Raw genomic sequence first — 18,005 nt, 5'->3', positions numbered from 1 at the left:
TGATTGCACCTGGGATCTCAGGTAACATTAACTGTGATAATTAGAAAGGCGCAACATTACCAACAGGTCCCCATGTCATCTGCAACCTTAAGGTGTGACTGGATGTGTGGATGTGGATACAGAGGGGGATGTGACCAGCACACTGCTCTCCCAGCTGTTGTCAATTTCCGTGACTGATGTCACTCCTCCTCAATAAAGTAGCTCCTCAATTGGCCTCACAAGGGCTGAGTGCACTCCGCTTGCCAACAGCACTCAACAGACTCGGACAGTGAAACATCCAAGTGCTGGCAAGCCTGAAAATGCTTAACTTTGGTGATCTGATGGGAACCAGTGTTACCACTACGGCAAGGCTGTCTGTCGAGGTTTGAAAAATGGTAAGGTAGAAAAAATCATCTTGTGTTATCATCAGTTTCATCTGAAGTCATCTATCCCTCATTACACAATGTATAAAGAAGTACTACGTACTGTTTTTTTTTTTTTTTTTTTTTTTTTTTTTTTTATCAGTGAGGCTGCACACAAACTTTTAAATGGAAAATTACTCAACAACCTCATTGTTGTTACTATATGTCAACAACCCATTCAATTCAAATTATTAAAAGCAAACTACACATTAACCTGAAACTTTGTTCTGCAGAGTAATAAGAATTTTACTTTTATGCATAATGTCACAAACTGAACTGTGATGCCAGTTTAAAAATTTACCATTTATATACCAGGCCTTTCAGTTAGCGAATTATTAAAACACAACTGGTAATGTAGCAGGGAGAGTGGTTCCTGGCCAAAGCTGAAAAGTGCAGATAAAGCAGTAACTGGTGTTTGTATGTCTCTTGAAACTGGTTTCAAAGTTTCTCACCTTGTCTACTCTACAGTAGAATATTAACCGAAATCCACAGCACAATTTACAGATGTACACTTACTTCCAAATAGTTCTAAAGCTGCAGTTCTTATGTGACTACATTTAATAAGCAGGATTACTACTTTTGTGTACAAAATGGTAAAAAAGAAATTAAACCATGTAAATTTTTAGATTAAAAAAAAATGAAAGATTTACCTGTTAAGTGAGCACCTTGTAAAAATGTAAGTAGCATTGAAATGTTTATCGGTGTCTGGTATTTCAACAAAACCAGAAGGAACTATCAAAAGTTCTCCATCAGGTGAAAAGCACAGCCTCCGGAAGAAAGATTTCAAAGTGTCATCATGAAAAAGTCGAACTGTCTTTCCCTCGAGTTCAGATCCGTCTGGAGCAGGCAGAATTGCCTTGTTTATATGGTACATTACTTTCTTTGAGTTCAAGTTGTATATCCTACATGATCTGCAGACAAAAGGACAGCAACTGTAGCATGAACACAATTATACAATCACTTTCATATTAATGGAGCCATGAACAAAACTGAACACTAAATGAAAAAAAGTGAGGCAACAGAAAGATAAAGAACTAAAAAACAAAGCTATTACTAATTACATTGTTTAGTATTTTAAGCACACCTGAGTGATCCCCAGGTGTGCTCTTAAAAATTACAAGATTCCAGCAGTATGTGGGAACATTGCGACAACAAAGAACATCACTGGCGATTGAGTGAGATCACATGTGAGCGATCTTGGACTGTCACTTCGCTTAATGACTTCCGAGTGTGCAGACCTATTGTGCCTAGTAAAACTAAAAGGTGTGCTCACTAAGATTCTGGTCGTGTTATTATACATCCTAAATCTCATCCATAGTGAAGCACCACATTGGAGACCCAATGTGATATGAACACACAATTCTCTGATGGCTTGTTGAGATGGGACTTGAAAACACTGCTCAAACATGGCAGTGCTTTACTGATGGCATACACTTCAAGTTTCTGTTCTGTTATACTTGCAACTTTGAGCATGCAACACTGACCTCATGGGACCAATTCCCTTTTCTGACGGCTATTTCTACATCCTCTCACTGATTGACCACATCACTCATTGGGTAAAAACAGTACTGCTTAAAGATACAAGAGCTGAGTCCACTGCCAAAGCCTTTGGTGACACATGCATTTCGTGCATCAGTTGTCCCATGTCTATAACAACCAACCAAGGTGAGCAGTCTGAATCTGCCCTCTTCCTGTAACTTCCATGGTAGGCACCCGTCAATTTCAAATGCCAGCCTATCACTCACAGAGTGACGGACTCATCGAACAGTGGCACTGCGTCTTAAAGGCAGCTCTCATGTGCCACGGAGGATTTTGGACAGAGGCATTACCACAAGCACTACTGGGGGCACATATGGACTACAAATGCAACCTTGGAGCTTTACTCACTGTACTTTTGTATGAAGTACTACTTAGCCTGTGTACTTTCTGTTCCAACAACATTTGACTATGTCTCCAGATATCTGCCGGACCTGGTATCAAGAGTTAAATGACATCATTCACCCCTGCATACGTCCCCCTATTCTGCACTTGGTGCCTGAAGGTTCTAACAAATTGTAAATCTATGATGGATGCGCAATCATGAATGGCTGACATATCCTGGAGTTAAGCCTTTGTATAAGACAGGAGATAAAGAAATATTAGCAAACTTACATCCAATTTCGCTTTTGCCTGCATTCTCAAAAATTTTAGTGAAGATATTCTACAGTTGTCACCTTAACCATCTGGCCACAAATGAAATTTTATCCAAGTCACAATTCTGATTTCTGGCAGGTTCCGGGATTCATTAGACAATAAATTACAGGCTACTGGTATATTTCATGATCTGTCAAAGGCATTTGACTATCAGTCATAACATCATTTTAAGTAAATTATAATACTGCAGTGTAACAGGAAATGCTGCAAACTGGTTCAAATCCCAATATCTGACAGAAAGCAAAGGATGTCAATAGGAAAGAGACGTGTATTAAGATATCAGGCATCATCCAACAGGGAACCAATAACATGTGTTGTTACCTAAGGTTTCATTTTAGGGCCATTACTTTGTTCATGTACATATCAACGACCTTTCATCAATAACATTATGAGATGCCAAGTTTGTTTCATTTCCACATTATGCAAACATTGAAATAAATAGTTAAGATCAGCTAACGAAATTTTCGTTGACACTAATAAATGGTTTCTACCCAATCACTAAACCTTGGGAAAAAAAACTCTATGCACAAAAGAATTTGTAAAAGATTCTCTGCCAGTATATGCCTAAAATATGACGACAAGCAGGTTGAAGAAATTGACAGCGTTAAAATTCTCTCAGCTCGATAACAAATTTAATTGGGAAGAGCATACTGCAGAAGTGCCTAAACAAATCTTTATTTGCTATGTGAATGTTGTCAGACATAGGTGATCTAAAAATAAAAAAGCTAATATACTATGCTTACTTTCATTCCATAATGCCACAAAGGATTATTTTCTGGAGTAACTCATCAAGCCAAGCTACAGCTTTCCAATCCCAAAAAACGCGCAATATAAATTATTTGTGGTGTAAACTCAAGAACATCTTGCAGAGAGGTGTTTAAGAACTTTCTTTCGAATACATTTATTCCTCAATGCAATTTATCGTTAAAATATTTCTTTTTTTTCCCAAACCAACAACTTAGTTCATGGAATCAATACTAGAAATAAGACTACCTTTCATAAAGATTTAAAGTTACTTATTTAGATTCAGAAAGGTCTCCACTATTTAGCAATACAAATTTTCAATAACATGCCAGCAGCCATAAAAAGTTTAACAATAAAGTTCAGTTTGAGAAGAGTCTACAGCATTTGTTAGTGGCCAGCTTCTCTGACTCCACTAATTAATTTCTTAATAGAACCAACTGATCCGTTTACATTATAATAATCACATAATGTGAATATTGCATACAGTCTGACATCTGTACCAAATTTGTGCGGTAATAGAATCATTTTAAATAAGTGCTGTAAAATATTTTAATTTTATTTGATGATGCATGGCTACAATAGCCTAAGAATTATCAAATGTACTTACGCGTATTGTACATTTAATATTTGGTGACAAGTTTTATATCCTTTTAAATGTAAATATGCTTAATTGTTGGGTTATTTTTTTTTTTAAAAAAAAACCTATTCCACATCCACAAAGACAATTTCATTTGGCATCTGTAGACGATACATTAGCATATCTGTTCTTATTTTGTAAAAATTTATCATGTATTCTTGTTTTCTGACATGTTCCACATTCCAAAGGATCTTCTTACTAGGGATCAATTGGAACCAAAATTACATCTAATCTAATCACACAATACAAACAGCCTCGCAACCCCCATACTTGGGTACCCCACAAGGTACTCCGACAGGAAAACTGTACCTACGAAATATTATGATGGACCCTCCCCCCCCCCCCCCCCCCTCTAAACCAACCAACCAACGTATGATGATATGGGAAACCAGTGACAGCGTCCATTAATTGTCTTAAGCTGCCATGGATCCAGCAACAAGCTTTACTTGATAATGTTCCCTCCCAAGCTTTCCTCTACCTCTGGACACCCTCCCACTGCCAGTGACGAACCCCAGCGTTTGAGTTCCCCCTTAATGTCCATGAATTTCTCCTGGAAGACCAAGTTCATCATTAACGACGTCTTCATTGGGGGACAGAAATCTAGGCCGTAGACAGCTCTACTGCCTATCACTTCAAGAAAACAGTTAAGATACCACAAAATGTTGATACCGCCACTCATCTGCCACTTCTGTACAGGTGGTACCCTTGCCATCACGGCTCCACACCTGCACCCTCCCAATCATCCATCTTCACCGACACCATCCGGTCTTTGTGAATTCTCTGCCACCTCTCCAACCTCTGACACTACCACTCATACATTTTGGCAACCCCTACTGTGTGGCGGCGCACTTTCACAACTAGCAACTGTACGCCGACCCTGCAGGTAATGTGCCTGCTGGATCCATACAGCACCCGGACGACCTCTCCATCTACACTTTGCCTCATTGCTCCCACCCTCCATGCATCTCCCCTCACAGTACTGCTCACTATGGAGGGGAGGTGCGGGGGCCTCTGTGGGAACTCCGTAACAACGAAGAATGTCACTGACGGTCAAACTTGCGAAATTACAGACCAATATCCTTAACGTCGGTTTGCTGCAGAATTCTTGAACATATTGTCATTTTAAGTATAATAATTTTCCTTGAGACTGGAAAGCTTCTGTCCACAAATCACCATGAATTTAGAAATCATTGTATGTGCAAAATTCAGTTTGCCATTTTCTCGCAATATCCTGTGAACCATGTACGAAGTGCAACAGGTGCTCTCTCAGATTTCCGGAAATCATTTGACATGGTGTCCCACTGCAGACTGTTAATGAAGGTCTGAGCTTATGGAATAGGGTCCCAAACTTGCGAGTGGCTCAAAGGCTTCTTTTTTAAAAGAACCCAGTATGTTGATCTGATGGACACTGCGAGCAGTAATCTGGCTGTTTGCCAATGACACTATGGTGCACAGGAAGGTTATCACTGAGTGACTGTAGGAGGATACAAGGTGACTTACACAAAATTTCTAGTTCATGTGATGAATGGCAGCTTGCATTAAATGTAAAAAAGTAAATTAATGCACATGAACAGGAAAAACAATTCTGTAATGTTCAAATAAAGCATCTGTAGTGTGCTATTTTGAAAGTTAAGTCAAATATCTATGCATAATATTAGAAAGCTATTTGAAATGGATTGAGCATGCACGGACATTAGAACGGACGGCAAAGGCTTGACTGATTTATTGGTAGAATTTTAAGAGGGTAGCTCATCTAGAATGGCGATCACACGCAGACCACTAGTGCAACCCATTACCGAGTACTTCTGGAGTGTTTGGAATATCAACCATGTTTAATTAAAGGAAAGGATAACAGAGGCTAACAAAACTTTTATTGAAAAACTTGTTTTACTTTGATAGCTGATATTTATAGATTTTTATGAGCTGAATCCAAATCTAGCCTTAGTTTTTTTGTATCACCCATAAGTTTCAAGTAATATGCTTTTTATTTTATATCATATGCGACATGGTAAAAGGGGAAATTAATGAAATGCTTTCTTACAACATAACCATTAATGAAAATAAATATAATTAAATGGACACCCTAGCTGCAAGCAGGCGTTGATATACTTCATTGGGGACATGTTTAAAATCTTTGCCCCGACCGGGACTCGAACCTGGGATCTCCTGCTTACATGGCGGACGCTCTATCCGTCTGAGCCACCGAAGGCACAGATAATAGTGCGCCTGCAGGGACTTATCCCTTGCACGCTCCCCGTGGGAGACACATTCCCAACATGTCCACACCACTACATTTGCAGTGTGCCTAATAGAGGTTTGCCCGTCATACTCATTACTCGTGGAAGATTAATCTACCAAGTCCCGTACGAAATTGGGCATAGCGTGTGCGTTCGCACAAGAAGGTCAATGGCCGGAAAGCCATATTTTAACTATATATGACAGTGTGAAAGCACACTCTATGCCTGAACTCGTACGGACTTGGTAGATTAATCTGCCACGAGTAATGAGTATGACAGGCAAACATCTATTAGGCGCACTACGAATGTAGTGGTGTGGACATGTTGGGAATGTGCGTCTCACGGGGAGCGTGCAAGGGATAAGTCCCTGCAGGCGCACTATTCTCTGTGCCCTCGGTGGCTCAGATGGATAGAGGGTCTGTCATGTAAGCAGGAAATCCCAGGTCCAAGTCCCGGTTGGGGCACACATTTTCAACATGTCCCCAATGAAGTATTTCAACACCTGGCTGCAGCAAAGCTGCATGGTCATCTACGGTAACTGTTCTTTCAGGAACAGATACTACTGTCATATACAATTAATGAAATGCTTTCTTACAACATAAACATGGTTTGTATTTATAGTAAACTACTTAAAACAATGGCATGAGTTTGAGAGTTTCACTTTTCAGCTGAAATTTGTTTGTATTTTCTTTTTCTTTTTTCTTTGAAGCTTCTTGTGTAGGTTTTTCTTTGATGAGTTGCTTGCTGAACTTCTCGGTGAAATGCTCAACAGTAGTCCCCATCATACTGGTGTTCCAGCGGCCTTGGTAGTGTTTTTCATCACTTTAATGTCCTGGTGAAAATGCTCTCCTTGCTCCTCACTAAAATCTCCCATATTGGTTGGTTGGTTTGTGGGGGTTAAAGGGACCAGACTGCTACGGTCATCGGTCCCTTTTTTTCCAAATACTAAAAACACCCACAGAGGATAAAAACGATCAACAGACGACACAGAACAAGAGAAACATAGACAAAGACCAGGCAAGACGAATAATCACATAGAGTGTGACGGTGGTTGGCCGACCATACAAACAAAAGGGGAAAAGCCAACCACCGAGAAACACATGAAAAAAAAAAATCAGACAAATCATAGGCCAGAATCAACACAAAAACGCACACTTACATTAAGCGATAAAATCCCCCTGCTCGAATAAAACGCAGAACTATGTCCACTATGGAAGAGTCGTCAGATAAAAGCACAGAGAGCGTATCAGGCAGCGCAAAAGTCCGCCTGAGCAAAGTTAAAAGGGCGCACTCCAACAGAATATGGACCACCGTCAAGGACGCCCCACAACGACAAAGAGGTGGATCCTCACGACACAGTAAATAACTGTGCGCGAGTCGGGTGTGGCCAATGCGGAGCCGACAAAGGATGACTGAGTCCCTGCGGTTGGCTCGCATGGATGACCGCAACACAGTAGTCGTCTCCTTGATACGGCGGAGTTTGTTTGGCACGGGCAGGTTGCGCCAATCAGTGTCCCATAAATCGAAATCTTTGCGGCGTAATAGTGCCTGCAAATCAGTCGCCGGGAGGCCAATCTCCAGAGATGGTGCACTAGTGGCCTCTTTCGCCAGGCGGTCAACAGTTTCATTTCCGAGTATCCCAACATGGCCCGGGGTCCAAACGAAGACCACAGATCTGCCGCAACGGGCAAGAGTATGCAGGGACTCCTGGATAGCCATCACCAGACGAGAACGAGGGAAACACTGGTCGAGAGCTCGTAAACCGCTCAGGGAATCGCTACAGATAACGAAGGACTCACCTGAGCAGGAGCGGATATACTCTAGGGCACGAAAGATGGCGACCAGCTCAGCAGTGAAAACACTGCAGCCAGCCGGCAACGAACGTTGTACAGAATGGTCCCCTAGAGTTAGTGCATAACCGACACGACCAGCAACCATTGAACCATCGGTATAGACAACGCCAGAGCCCTGGTACATGGCCAGGATGGAGTAAAAGCGGCATCGGAAGGCCACTGGAGAGACTGAGTCCTTCGGGCCCTGTGCCAAGTCAAGCCGAAGGCAAGGGCGAGGCACACACCATGGGGGTGTACGCAGAGGGGCCCAGAAAGGAGGTGGTACAGGGAAACACTCAAGCCCGTAGAGAAGCTGTTTGACGCGTACGGCGATCGGACAACCCGACCGGGGCCGACGTTCTGGCAGACGGACGACTGACTGCGGGAACAGGACACGATAATTTGGATGCCCGGGCGAGCTAAAAACATGGGCACAATAAGCAGCCAGTAATTGTTGGCGTCGTAACCGCAGTGGAGGGACACTTGCCTCCACAAGTATGCTGTCCACAGGGCTGGTCCGGAAGGCACCAGTGGCAAGGCGTATCCCGCTGTGAAGAATTGGGTCCAGCAGCCACAACGCAGATGGGGATGCTGAGCCATAAGCCAGACTCCCATAGTCCAGACGGGACTGGATCAACGCCTGGTAAAGCCGTAGGAGAGTAGATCGGTCGGCGCCCCACCCAGTGTGGCTCAGGCATCGCATAGCGTTTAGATGCCGCCAACACGCCTGTTTAAGCTGCCGAATATGAGGCAGCCAAGTCAACCGGGCATAAAAAACCACCCCCAAAAACCTATGGGACTCCACCGCTGGAAGAAGCTCGCCGTCAAGAAAGCCGCGGCTCCGGGTGAACAGTGCGTCGCCGGCAAAATGCATAACGCAGGTCTTGGCTGCCGAAAACTGAAAACCATGCGCTACAGCCCAAGACTGCGCCTTGCGGATTGCGCCCTGTAGCTGACGTTCAGCAGCTGCAATGCCAATAGAGCTGTAGTAAAGGCAGAAGTCGTCAGCATACAGCGAAGCGGAGACAGAATTTCCCACGGCCGCAGCGAACCCGTTAATGGCTATTAAAAACAGACAGACACTTAGAACAGAACCCTGTGGCACATCGTTCTCCTGGACTTGGAAGGAACTATATGAGGCCACGACGTGCAAGTGGAAGGTACGATACAACAGAAAATTGCGGATATTGATAGGCAGAGGGCCCCGAAGGCCCCATCCATGAAGCATAGAAAGGATGAGATGACGCCATGTCGTATCATACGTCTTCCACATGTCGAAAAAGACAGCGACCAGATGCTGACGGTGGGCAAAGGCAGTACGGATGGCCGACTTCAGGCTCACCAGATTGTCGGCGGCGGAGCGGCCTTTACGGAACCCACCCTGAGACGGAGCCAGAAGGCCCCGAGACTCCAGTACCCAATTCAAACCCGGCTCACCATCCGTTCAAGCAACTTGCAAAGAACGTTGGTGAGGCTAATGGGATGGTAGCTGTCCACCTCCAAAGGGTTCTTCCCCGGTTTCAGAATGGGGACAACAAGACTTTCCTGTCATTGCGACGGAAACTCACCCTCGACCCAAATGCGGTTGTAAAGGTCGAGGAGGCGTCGCTGGCAGTCCACTGAAAGGTGTTTCAGCATCTGAGAGCGGATGCTATCTGGGCCAGGAGCGGTATCAGGACAAGCGGCGAGGGCACTGCGGAATTCCCACTCACTAAATGGAACATTGTACAATTCAGGATGGTGGGTGCGAAAAGAAAGACTCCGACGTTCTATCAGCTCTTTAATGGAGCGGAAGCCCAAGGGGTAGTTGGCAGAAGCGGAATTCAGAGCAAAGTGCTCTGCCAAACGGTTTGCAATGACGTCGGAGTCAGTACAAACTGCTCCATTCAGTGACAGCGCAGGGACGCTGACAGGGGTCCGATAGCCATAGAGGCAGCGAATCTTGGCCCAGACCTGCGATGGAGTGACATGGAGGCCAGTCAGCCTTATTCAGAGCCCATCTGCTAGGGCACCCAGAAGACTGACGCTGTGGTAGTGACAGAAAAATCGGAAAGTGGTCACTACCACAAAGGTCGTCATGCACTCTCCATTGGACAGACGGTAAGAGGCTAGGGCTACAAATCGAAAGGTCAATGGCGGAGTATGTGCCATGCGCCACACTGAAGTGTGTGAAGGCACCATCATTTAATATCAAGAGATGGAGCTGCGCCAATAAATGCTCAACGATGGCGCCTCGACCTGTTGCCACCGACCCACTCCACAGATGGTTATGTTCGTTAAAGTCGCCCAGTAACAAGAAAGGTGGCGGCAATTGGGCTATCAGAGCAGCCAGGACATGCTGTGCGACATCACCATCCGGTGGAAGGTAAAGACTGCAGACGGTAACAGCCTGTGGCGTCCACATCCGAACAGCGACAGCCTCTAAAGGAGTTTGGAGAGGTACAGACTCGCTGTGAAGAGAGTTCAGGACATATATGCAGACGCCACCAGACACCCTTTCATAAGCTGCCCGGTTCTTATAATAACCCCGGTAGCCACGGAGGGCGGGGCACTGCAGAGGAAAGGGTGAAGGCTGATAAGTTGGCGGAGCTCAGCTAGATGGTGGAAGAAACCGCTGCAGTTCCACTGGAGGATGGTGTGGCCCTAATAGCTGAGAAAGGCGTGATGGGACTGGGAAGGGAGATTACGCTGCTGTGTCACCTGCTGCCTCCGATTTAGCACCTGTGATAGTGCTTTCGATGGCGTCTGATGGACCGGCGAGATCGAGGTCCTCAGCAGACGCCAGAATCTCCACAGCATCCTCAGACGCAGAGCTGGAAGGTTGCGGTGGGATGGCTGCCACCCCGAGTTCCTTGGGCTGAGAGCTCTTCTTGGGTTTCTCACGCCGTTCCTTGGGTCGCACTGACTGGGAGGGCTTCACCGATTCAGTCTCCGGGACGGAGGAGGATCGTGAAGCCCTACGACCAGCTGATTGCAGGCACTTACGCCACTGTCGGTCGTCAGCCTTCTCGCTGGCGGAAACCTGGGAAGGGAGGGATCCAAGGGACCCCTTGCGAGCGTGAGAAGCCGAAGAAGTTGGACACTTCTCCGGCTTAGAAGTGGGGACGGACGTCCCCGATGGGTGGGATGGTGTTGCTCCTGAGGTAGGTGGCGCAGGAGGAGTTGTACTACTTGTCGATCCGGCCACAATTTGAGAAACAGACGGGGCTAGCACAGGTGTTGTTGCAGCAGCGTAGGAAGATGTCATTCTCACAGGATGGAGTCGGTCGTATTTCCTTTTGGCCTCAGTATAGGTTAGTCGGTCCAGGGTCTTTTATTCCATGATTTTACGCTCTTTCTGGAAAATTCGGCAGTCTGGCGAGCAAGGTGAATGGTGCTCCCCGCAGTTGACACAGATGGGAGGCGGGGCACATGGAGTATTGGGATGTGATGGGCATCCGCAATCTCGACATGTGAGGCTGGAAGTGCAGCGAGAAGACATATGGCCGAACTTCCAGCACTTAAAGCACCGCATCGGGGGAGGGATATAGGGCTTAACATCACATCGGTAGACCATCACCTTGACCTTTTCCGGTAAGGTATCCCCTTCGAAGGCCAAGATGAAGGCACCGGTAGCAATCTGATTTTCCTTCGGACCCCGATGAACGCGCCGGACGAAATGTACATCTCGACGCTCTAAATTGGCGCGCAGCTCTTCATCAGACTACAAAAGAAAATCCCAATGGTAAATAACTCCCTGGACCATATTTAAACTCTTATGGGGTGTGATCGTAACGGCAACATCCCCCAACTTGTCACAAGCGAGTAACCGTCGTGACTGGGCAGAGGATGCCGTTTGTATCAGGACTGACCCAGAGCGCATTTTTGACAAGCCCTCCACCTCCCCAAACTTGTCCTCTAAATGCTCGATGAAGAACTGAGGCTTTGTGGAGAGAAAAGACTCCCCATCAGCCCTCGTACAAACTAAGAAGCGGGGCGAATAACTGCTACTGCCATCCTGAGACTTACGTTCCTCCCACGGTGTGGCCAGAGAGGGGAACGTTTTTGGATCGTACTTCTGAGCGTTAAACTGAGCCCAAGAACGCTTAGAGACTGCTGGCGGCTGGCCACCTGAGAGAGACGATGTACCACGCTTCATTGCGGGTCATCCGCCCTGATGCCACCTACTCCAACCAAGGGCCCTCCCCACGGGCGCCACCCAGCCACGGCAAGAGCCATCTGGCAGGATGGCCGTTGCCGGGAGTCCCGATACCCCAGGAGGATAGGCATCTACTCCTTGGCATACGTGGGGAGTTAACGGCGCAGGCATCAGTAGAGCGATCCCTGTGTTGTCAGGGGGCTACAACCAACAGGGTACATGGCGGCCCCACCACAACGGACTGGCTACCGTGCTGGTTGTTAGGTAACATGTGGTCCACAGTCGCCGTCGGTGCAGAAAGAGGCACTGCACAGTGCAAGGTGTTATCTGCACGCAGAAGAAGAGTCATGACCAAGAGATGGAGAGCGGACAGGACTGCAGTTCAACGATGTATAAGCTGGCGGAAGGTCTGATCGCAAGATGGACACAATGCACCAAGTAAGGCGCCCTTCCGCAATCGGCTCGCTCTTCGGAAAATTTTGAGAGATGCGGAGGTCAAACCCAACAGGGGACCATCATATAAGCTCAAAAAGTTTGAGACTCCTTTTAGTCGCCTCTTACGACAGGCAGGAATACCGCGGGACTATTCTAACCCCCGAACCCGCAGGGAGGATATCCCACATTGTCCGGGAAGTAGTCAAGGTGACTTATCAAAAAGTGAATTTTCAGGGTCATTAAACATCGTAAAGTTTTAAACTTCTTTAAAATTGTAGCTATAATAGAAACATATTCTGGGTCTTTTTCATGGCCTAAGAACTTTGTAACGACTTGCTTGACTGATACCTATGCTTCTTTTGTCATTTAAGGTCAGTGTGGATTCAAAGTTAACGTCAAACATCAATTTTCTAACGTCAGGTCTGAAAAAGACACCTCCTTTTAGAGTAGCTTCTGAAAGGTGTGGAAACTTTTAGGCAAAGTCTTTACAAACTGTTTCATTAGGCCTAACTTTATATGTAGAGGCGGTAGGAGTATGTTTTTTGGATCTACAAGGTTTTTGCGTAGAACGTTCTTCTCACCAGGTTTTAAAGACTCCCTCACAGGGCAGTTCTTTCTCCCTCCATATGCCAGGAACAGCAAATCTATAGGCTTTTTTCATCTTTTTGCAGAATTTTCTCAGATCTTCAACACACACATAACATACCTTACGCGGCATCCAAGATTTATCTTTATCACCAAGTTTAGATCCAAAGTATGATAGATAAACATTTTTCACGAAGTCTGTAATGTTTCTTTGGTGTTTTTTAATCACAAATTCACCACAAATATAACAAAAACGGTCAGCAGAGTTTTTACAACCACGATTAGACATTGTACTGAGCTAATGTACAGAAACAGGAAAGTGAGGTTGACAGTAAACAAAACAATATGTTAACACAAATACAGAATCGACCTGTTTTCTTGCCAGCAAATGTTTTTCAGCAGTGCTACCAACGTCATCTACATTCATTTCACCTCGTTTTTAAATTATTTTAAATATATAAAAGCTATTAAATTCTTTAAAAAATCTTAATACAATAAATTTAACTGTAAACTGTGAAGAAACTTTGTGTGATACAGTTTAAGTATCATATTTGGATTTCCCACCCTAAAAACATAAGAATAAGTTATTTTCAGCCTGTAATTTGATGCCACCACTGTACATTTCGCATAAGAACTGTGAAGATAAGAGAAATTAGCACTTTTACTCAGACACAGACACTCGTTTTTCCTTTGCTTCATTTGGAAGAGGAACAGGAAATGGAATGACTAATGGTGGTGCAACGTACCCTCTGCCATGTATTATGCAACGGCTAGTGGAGTATGTATGCAGATGTAAAAGTGTATGTAGATGCAAATGTAGATGCAGATACTTGTTGTCAAAGTTCCAGCTGACTACATCTGATGACGAGGTTGACTGGTTGGTTGGGGTAAGGGAATAAACAATGAGGTCCTCTGTATCTGAGACATGGGTTTGTCCACCCAGAAGGACTACTAATGTCAGAGTTGAAAAACAATATACGGTGACTTGAAAGTAAATGGCGAAGAATTGGTAAGTGGCTTAGAAAAGACAAGTGGTCCCCTGGGCTTGGCCTCAACAAGAGAAAGCTCTTGCACATCTGACCCTGTCTAAGGGCAAAGACAGCTACAGAGTAAAGAATGGCTTTTAGTAAAGAGATCTGGAACATCAAAAGTAAAAAAGCTACAAAAGTAATGGACATCAGTTAGACCACCAATAATAAAACAATATGAAAGTAATATTAAGGGCCACACATGCGCATCAGCTGGGGCTCTGCAGGCAAAGGGGGCAGGCCCTCCCACAGCTGCCCCATTCCCAATCTATCATAGGGCAAAGCATTAGAGAGGAGATTAGCACTCTCTAATCAACAGTGTGCTACTCCTAAAATGGGAAAAAGATTGCAGCAGAAAAAGAGAGAAACCACCTAAGATCAATCAAAACAGAGGAAAGAAGGGATGGCAGAGGCAGTAGGCACAGGAGGCAGAGTCCAGGGTCCCCTGACCCAGCATGTAACAGGAGATCCCTGCAACCCCGAAGGTAATTTAAAAAGTTACTTCTCTCTTTGATAGTGTGGAGTTCATTAGAGGGTGCAGTAGCTCACCGGATGACAAATCACTCATTGAGCAGAGGCCTTAGTTGCACCTGTAAATCTGTTCCAACAAAGATGGTTTCAAAAGTTCTTTGAATCACCACGAAAGGTCACCACTTGCGCAATGAGTTGTTCATGTGATATTCATTGGACTGTTGCCTGTAAACACATGCCACGTCAGTGCTCTCAGAAGAGAGTTGTGGCAGTGACATGGCTCTGTTGTTGCTCCCGCGTAGTGATTTGCGAAGATGGGAGTTGGGGGGGGGGGGGGGGGGGGTAACGAGATCCAAGCAGTATTACGTACTTTGTAAAGAAAGGTATGAAAGAAAAGCACATTCATGCCAATTTCCAGAATACACTGGGGACTCTGCTCCTTCATATTCATCTGCTGCCAAGTGGACAAATGACTTTAAATTTGGTCGGGGATCACCGATTGATAATGTGTGAAATTGCTCACGCTTGCCAGATGTCATCTACAATGGTATATCGCTTTTTAACTGAAGAATCAGAAATGAAATAATTATCTCCAAGATGCTTTGTGACCACAGATGAAACTTAGGTGAGAAACAAAACAACAATCAAAACAGTGGAAACATCATGATTCTCCGCCAGCAAAGAAAGCAAAGACAATTTCTTCAGCGGGAAAGGTAGTGGCATCAATGTTCTGGTTTTGTTTTGCTTTAGGGTGCAAAAAACAACTGGGGTCATACACACCCAAGTCAAAACTATAGAACACGAAGACAGAGGTAAGTCAAAAAACGACTGTGTGTCAGTCCCGATTGACATAATAGAAGACAGCTGAAGACAGGCACTTGGAAAAAGGGCTAAAAATGACACCATACAAGAGATCCGAAACTAAAAATTAAATGGCCTTCACCACATTGCTTTGGCAGATAAAAAGTAAAATGCCATCGACAGCCCGCACGTCATTTGCTAAAGTAACCGATAATTCAGATGGCAAACCCAAGTAGGAACCTAAGCAAATAAAAAAAAATGGGCAATCGCTCATGAAGTGGCAGACAGTTAAAACTTGGGCGCCATGTGTACAAAGTGGTGGGGTAGTGCCACTTATGAAATGACGATGGCTAAAAAGGCAGTGGCCAATATGCTGCCTTCTTAAAATGACCTCCTCCTGGTCAGAGGACTGTGAGGAGGTCCTGGGTGAGGCGTAATAAGCCGGTGCTTATTCCTGTGAAGCAAGGACCATAGGCGATGCACAGGAACGCCACCTCCTGACAGACGGCAGCACAGAGATCATCAAAGGGAATATAGGAACTTGTGTGCTGAGGTACGAGGACTGCAGCCTTGGCAGCAGTCTCGTTTCCTGGCAGACCGACATAACTGGGAACATACAGAAACATCACACTGGCTCCACCAAGAGTGAGCAAGTGACAGTTTTCCTGGACTCGCTGCACTAAGGAATGGGTGGTGTACAGCGCACATAGACTTAAGGGCGCTAAGTCAGACTGAGCAGAGGACAGAATAGAAAAGGCCGTGTCGCCGGATGTGCTTTGTGTACTGATACTGGGTGAATAGCTCGGTTGTAAATACTGAGCAGTGTGCCGGAAGCCCATATTGAAAGACACAGGTGCCAATGACGAAGGCACAACCAATCCCACGGTCAGTCCAAGAGCCATAAGTGTATACAAAGGTACTACGCAAAGTTCCATGCAAAGGTTGTGAAACTGAAGGGGATAGACCCGAGGCTGGACTAGTGTCCTTAGGACGCGAATGAAGGCCAAGGTTAACACGGACCGCTTCACGAAGTCAAGGAAAGATGCAGATAGTGTGAAGTTATCCTGCCGTAGCTAGTGTCAAAAGTGGACTCCAGGAGGTAACAGAAGAGGAACGCGTCCCATAGTGGTGATCAAAAGAATCGCCAAAGGAGGCGGCATAGGCTAGGTTGCCACGATGGCAGACAAACGGCAAGCATACCTGTTGAGAAGAATGTCACAGTGGTACGACAGCGGTAGTTCAGCAGCTTCAGCATACACTCTCAATTCGGCTAACGTAATAGGCGCCTGTGGCCAAACGGATGCCACGTTGGTCAATAGTGTTGAGATGGCATAAGATGAATCGATGTGCAGACGAGAAACAAAGCATTCATAGTCAAGTTTTGAATGGACAAAGGACTGGTACAAATGGAGGAGGGTGGTTCCATTGGCATCCCAGGAAGTACCATTGAGGATACGTAGGACACTGAGGAACCGCATACAGCAGGTTGCCAGCTAAGACACATGGGAGGAGGATGAGCCCCAGGAATTTTGTAGTTTCAATTAATGGAAGGGCAACAGAACCAAGATGTAAAAATTGTGGGAGAAACCAACTGCGTCCCCAGAAATTCATAAAGACGGTTCCGTCAGTGGAAAAACAGAAGCCACTGTCACTGCTGCAGGAGTAAAGACGAGCACAACATCACTGAAGACACTGTTCAGTGAGACAGGTCTGTGAAGCACTACAAGAGATGGCAAAATCGTCAACAAAAAGGGAACCAGAGATGCCCGATGGGAGACAGGCCATTACAGGGTTTAGAGCGATAGCAAAGAGGACGACGCTCAGGAAGTAACCCTGAGGCACACTGACTATACCATCTTGACTGATGGTCACTCAGTGATGGTATACTCAGTGATAAAACAAAGCAGTAGGCTTTTACCACAAATATTGACCCTTAGACAATGTGTCTAATAGTGTATTTCAAGTACGACAGTATGCCATCTTAGGCACTGTATAACATTGAAACACTTGATAATGGCACTTTGAAGCCAAAATCATATTCGTGTAAATGTAACACTGCAAATAAAAAACAGTCTAATAGTGGTACTGACTTTAAAGAAATTTAGATTTATCGTTTAACCTAAATTTCACGGATTTCTTTTAGTTGTCCACATAATTTTGCAACTGGATTTTATCTTCTGATGACATTACTAGACAATAAATGACATCGTCAACTGCAAACAATAATAATAATTTTAAAAAAGCTGCTCATATTGTCTGCTAAACCATTTACATGAATTAGGAACTGCAAAGGCCCTATACCACTTCCTTGGGGGGAAAACCACATACACTTTTGTTTTACTCTACGACTTTCCCTCAATTACTATGAAGTGTGACCATTCTGACAGGAAATCAAGAATTCAGTGACACACAATTTGATTGGAAGTTGCTCGTGAGGAACAGTGTCAAAAGCCTTTGGGAAATCTAGAAATACAGAATCAATGTGAGATCTCCTGTCAACAGC

The 18,005-nt window shown here is 44.9% G+C and overlaps 1 protein-coding gene across 2 annotated transcripts in view; it reads right to left on the bottom strand.

Annotated features, from left to right (window-relative positions):
* LOC126281923 (chromatin assembly factor 1 subunit B-like) overlaps window positions 1–18,005 on the bottom strand; it is a 51,829-nt gene that overhangs the window by 10,413 nt on the left and 23,411 nt on the right. For both annotated transcript variants that reach the window (XM_049981265.1, XM_049981256.1), the window contains exon 6: window positions 1,052–1,312. In XM_049981265.1, coding sequence (XP_049837222.1) covers window positions 1,052–1,312 — 261 coding nt within the window. The remainder of the gene's footprint in view (window positions 1–1,051; window positions 1,313–18,005) is intronic.

Source organism: Schistocerca gregaria, chromosome 1 (assembly GCF_023897955.1).
Source record: "Schistocerca gregaria isolate iqSchGreg1 chromosome 1, iqSchGreg1.2, whole genome shotgun sequence".
NCBI lineage: Eukaryota > Metazoa > Arthropoda > Insecta > Orthoptera > Acrididae > Schistocerca > Schistocerca gregaria.
The sequence above is the reverse complement of the archived record's forward strand: the minus strand, read 5'-3'. Positions and strand labels throughout refer to the sequence as shown.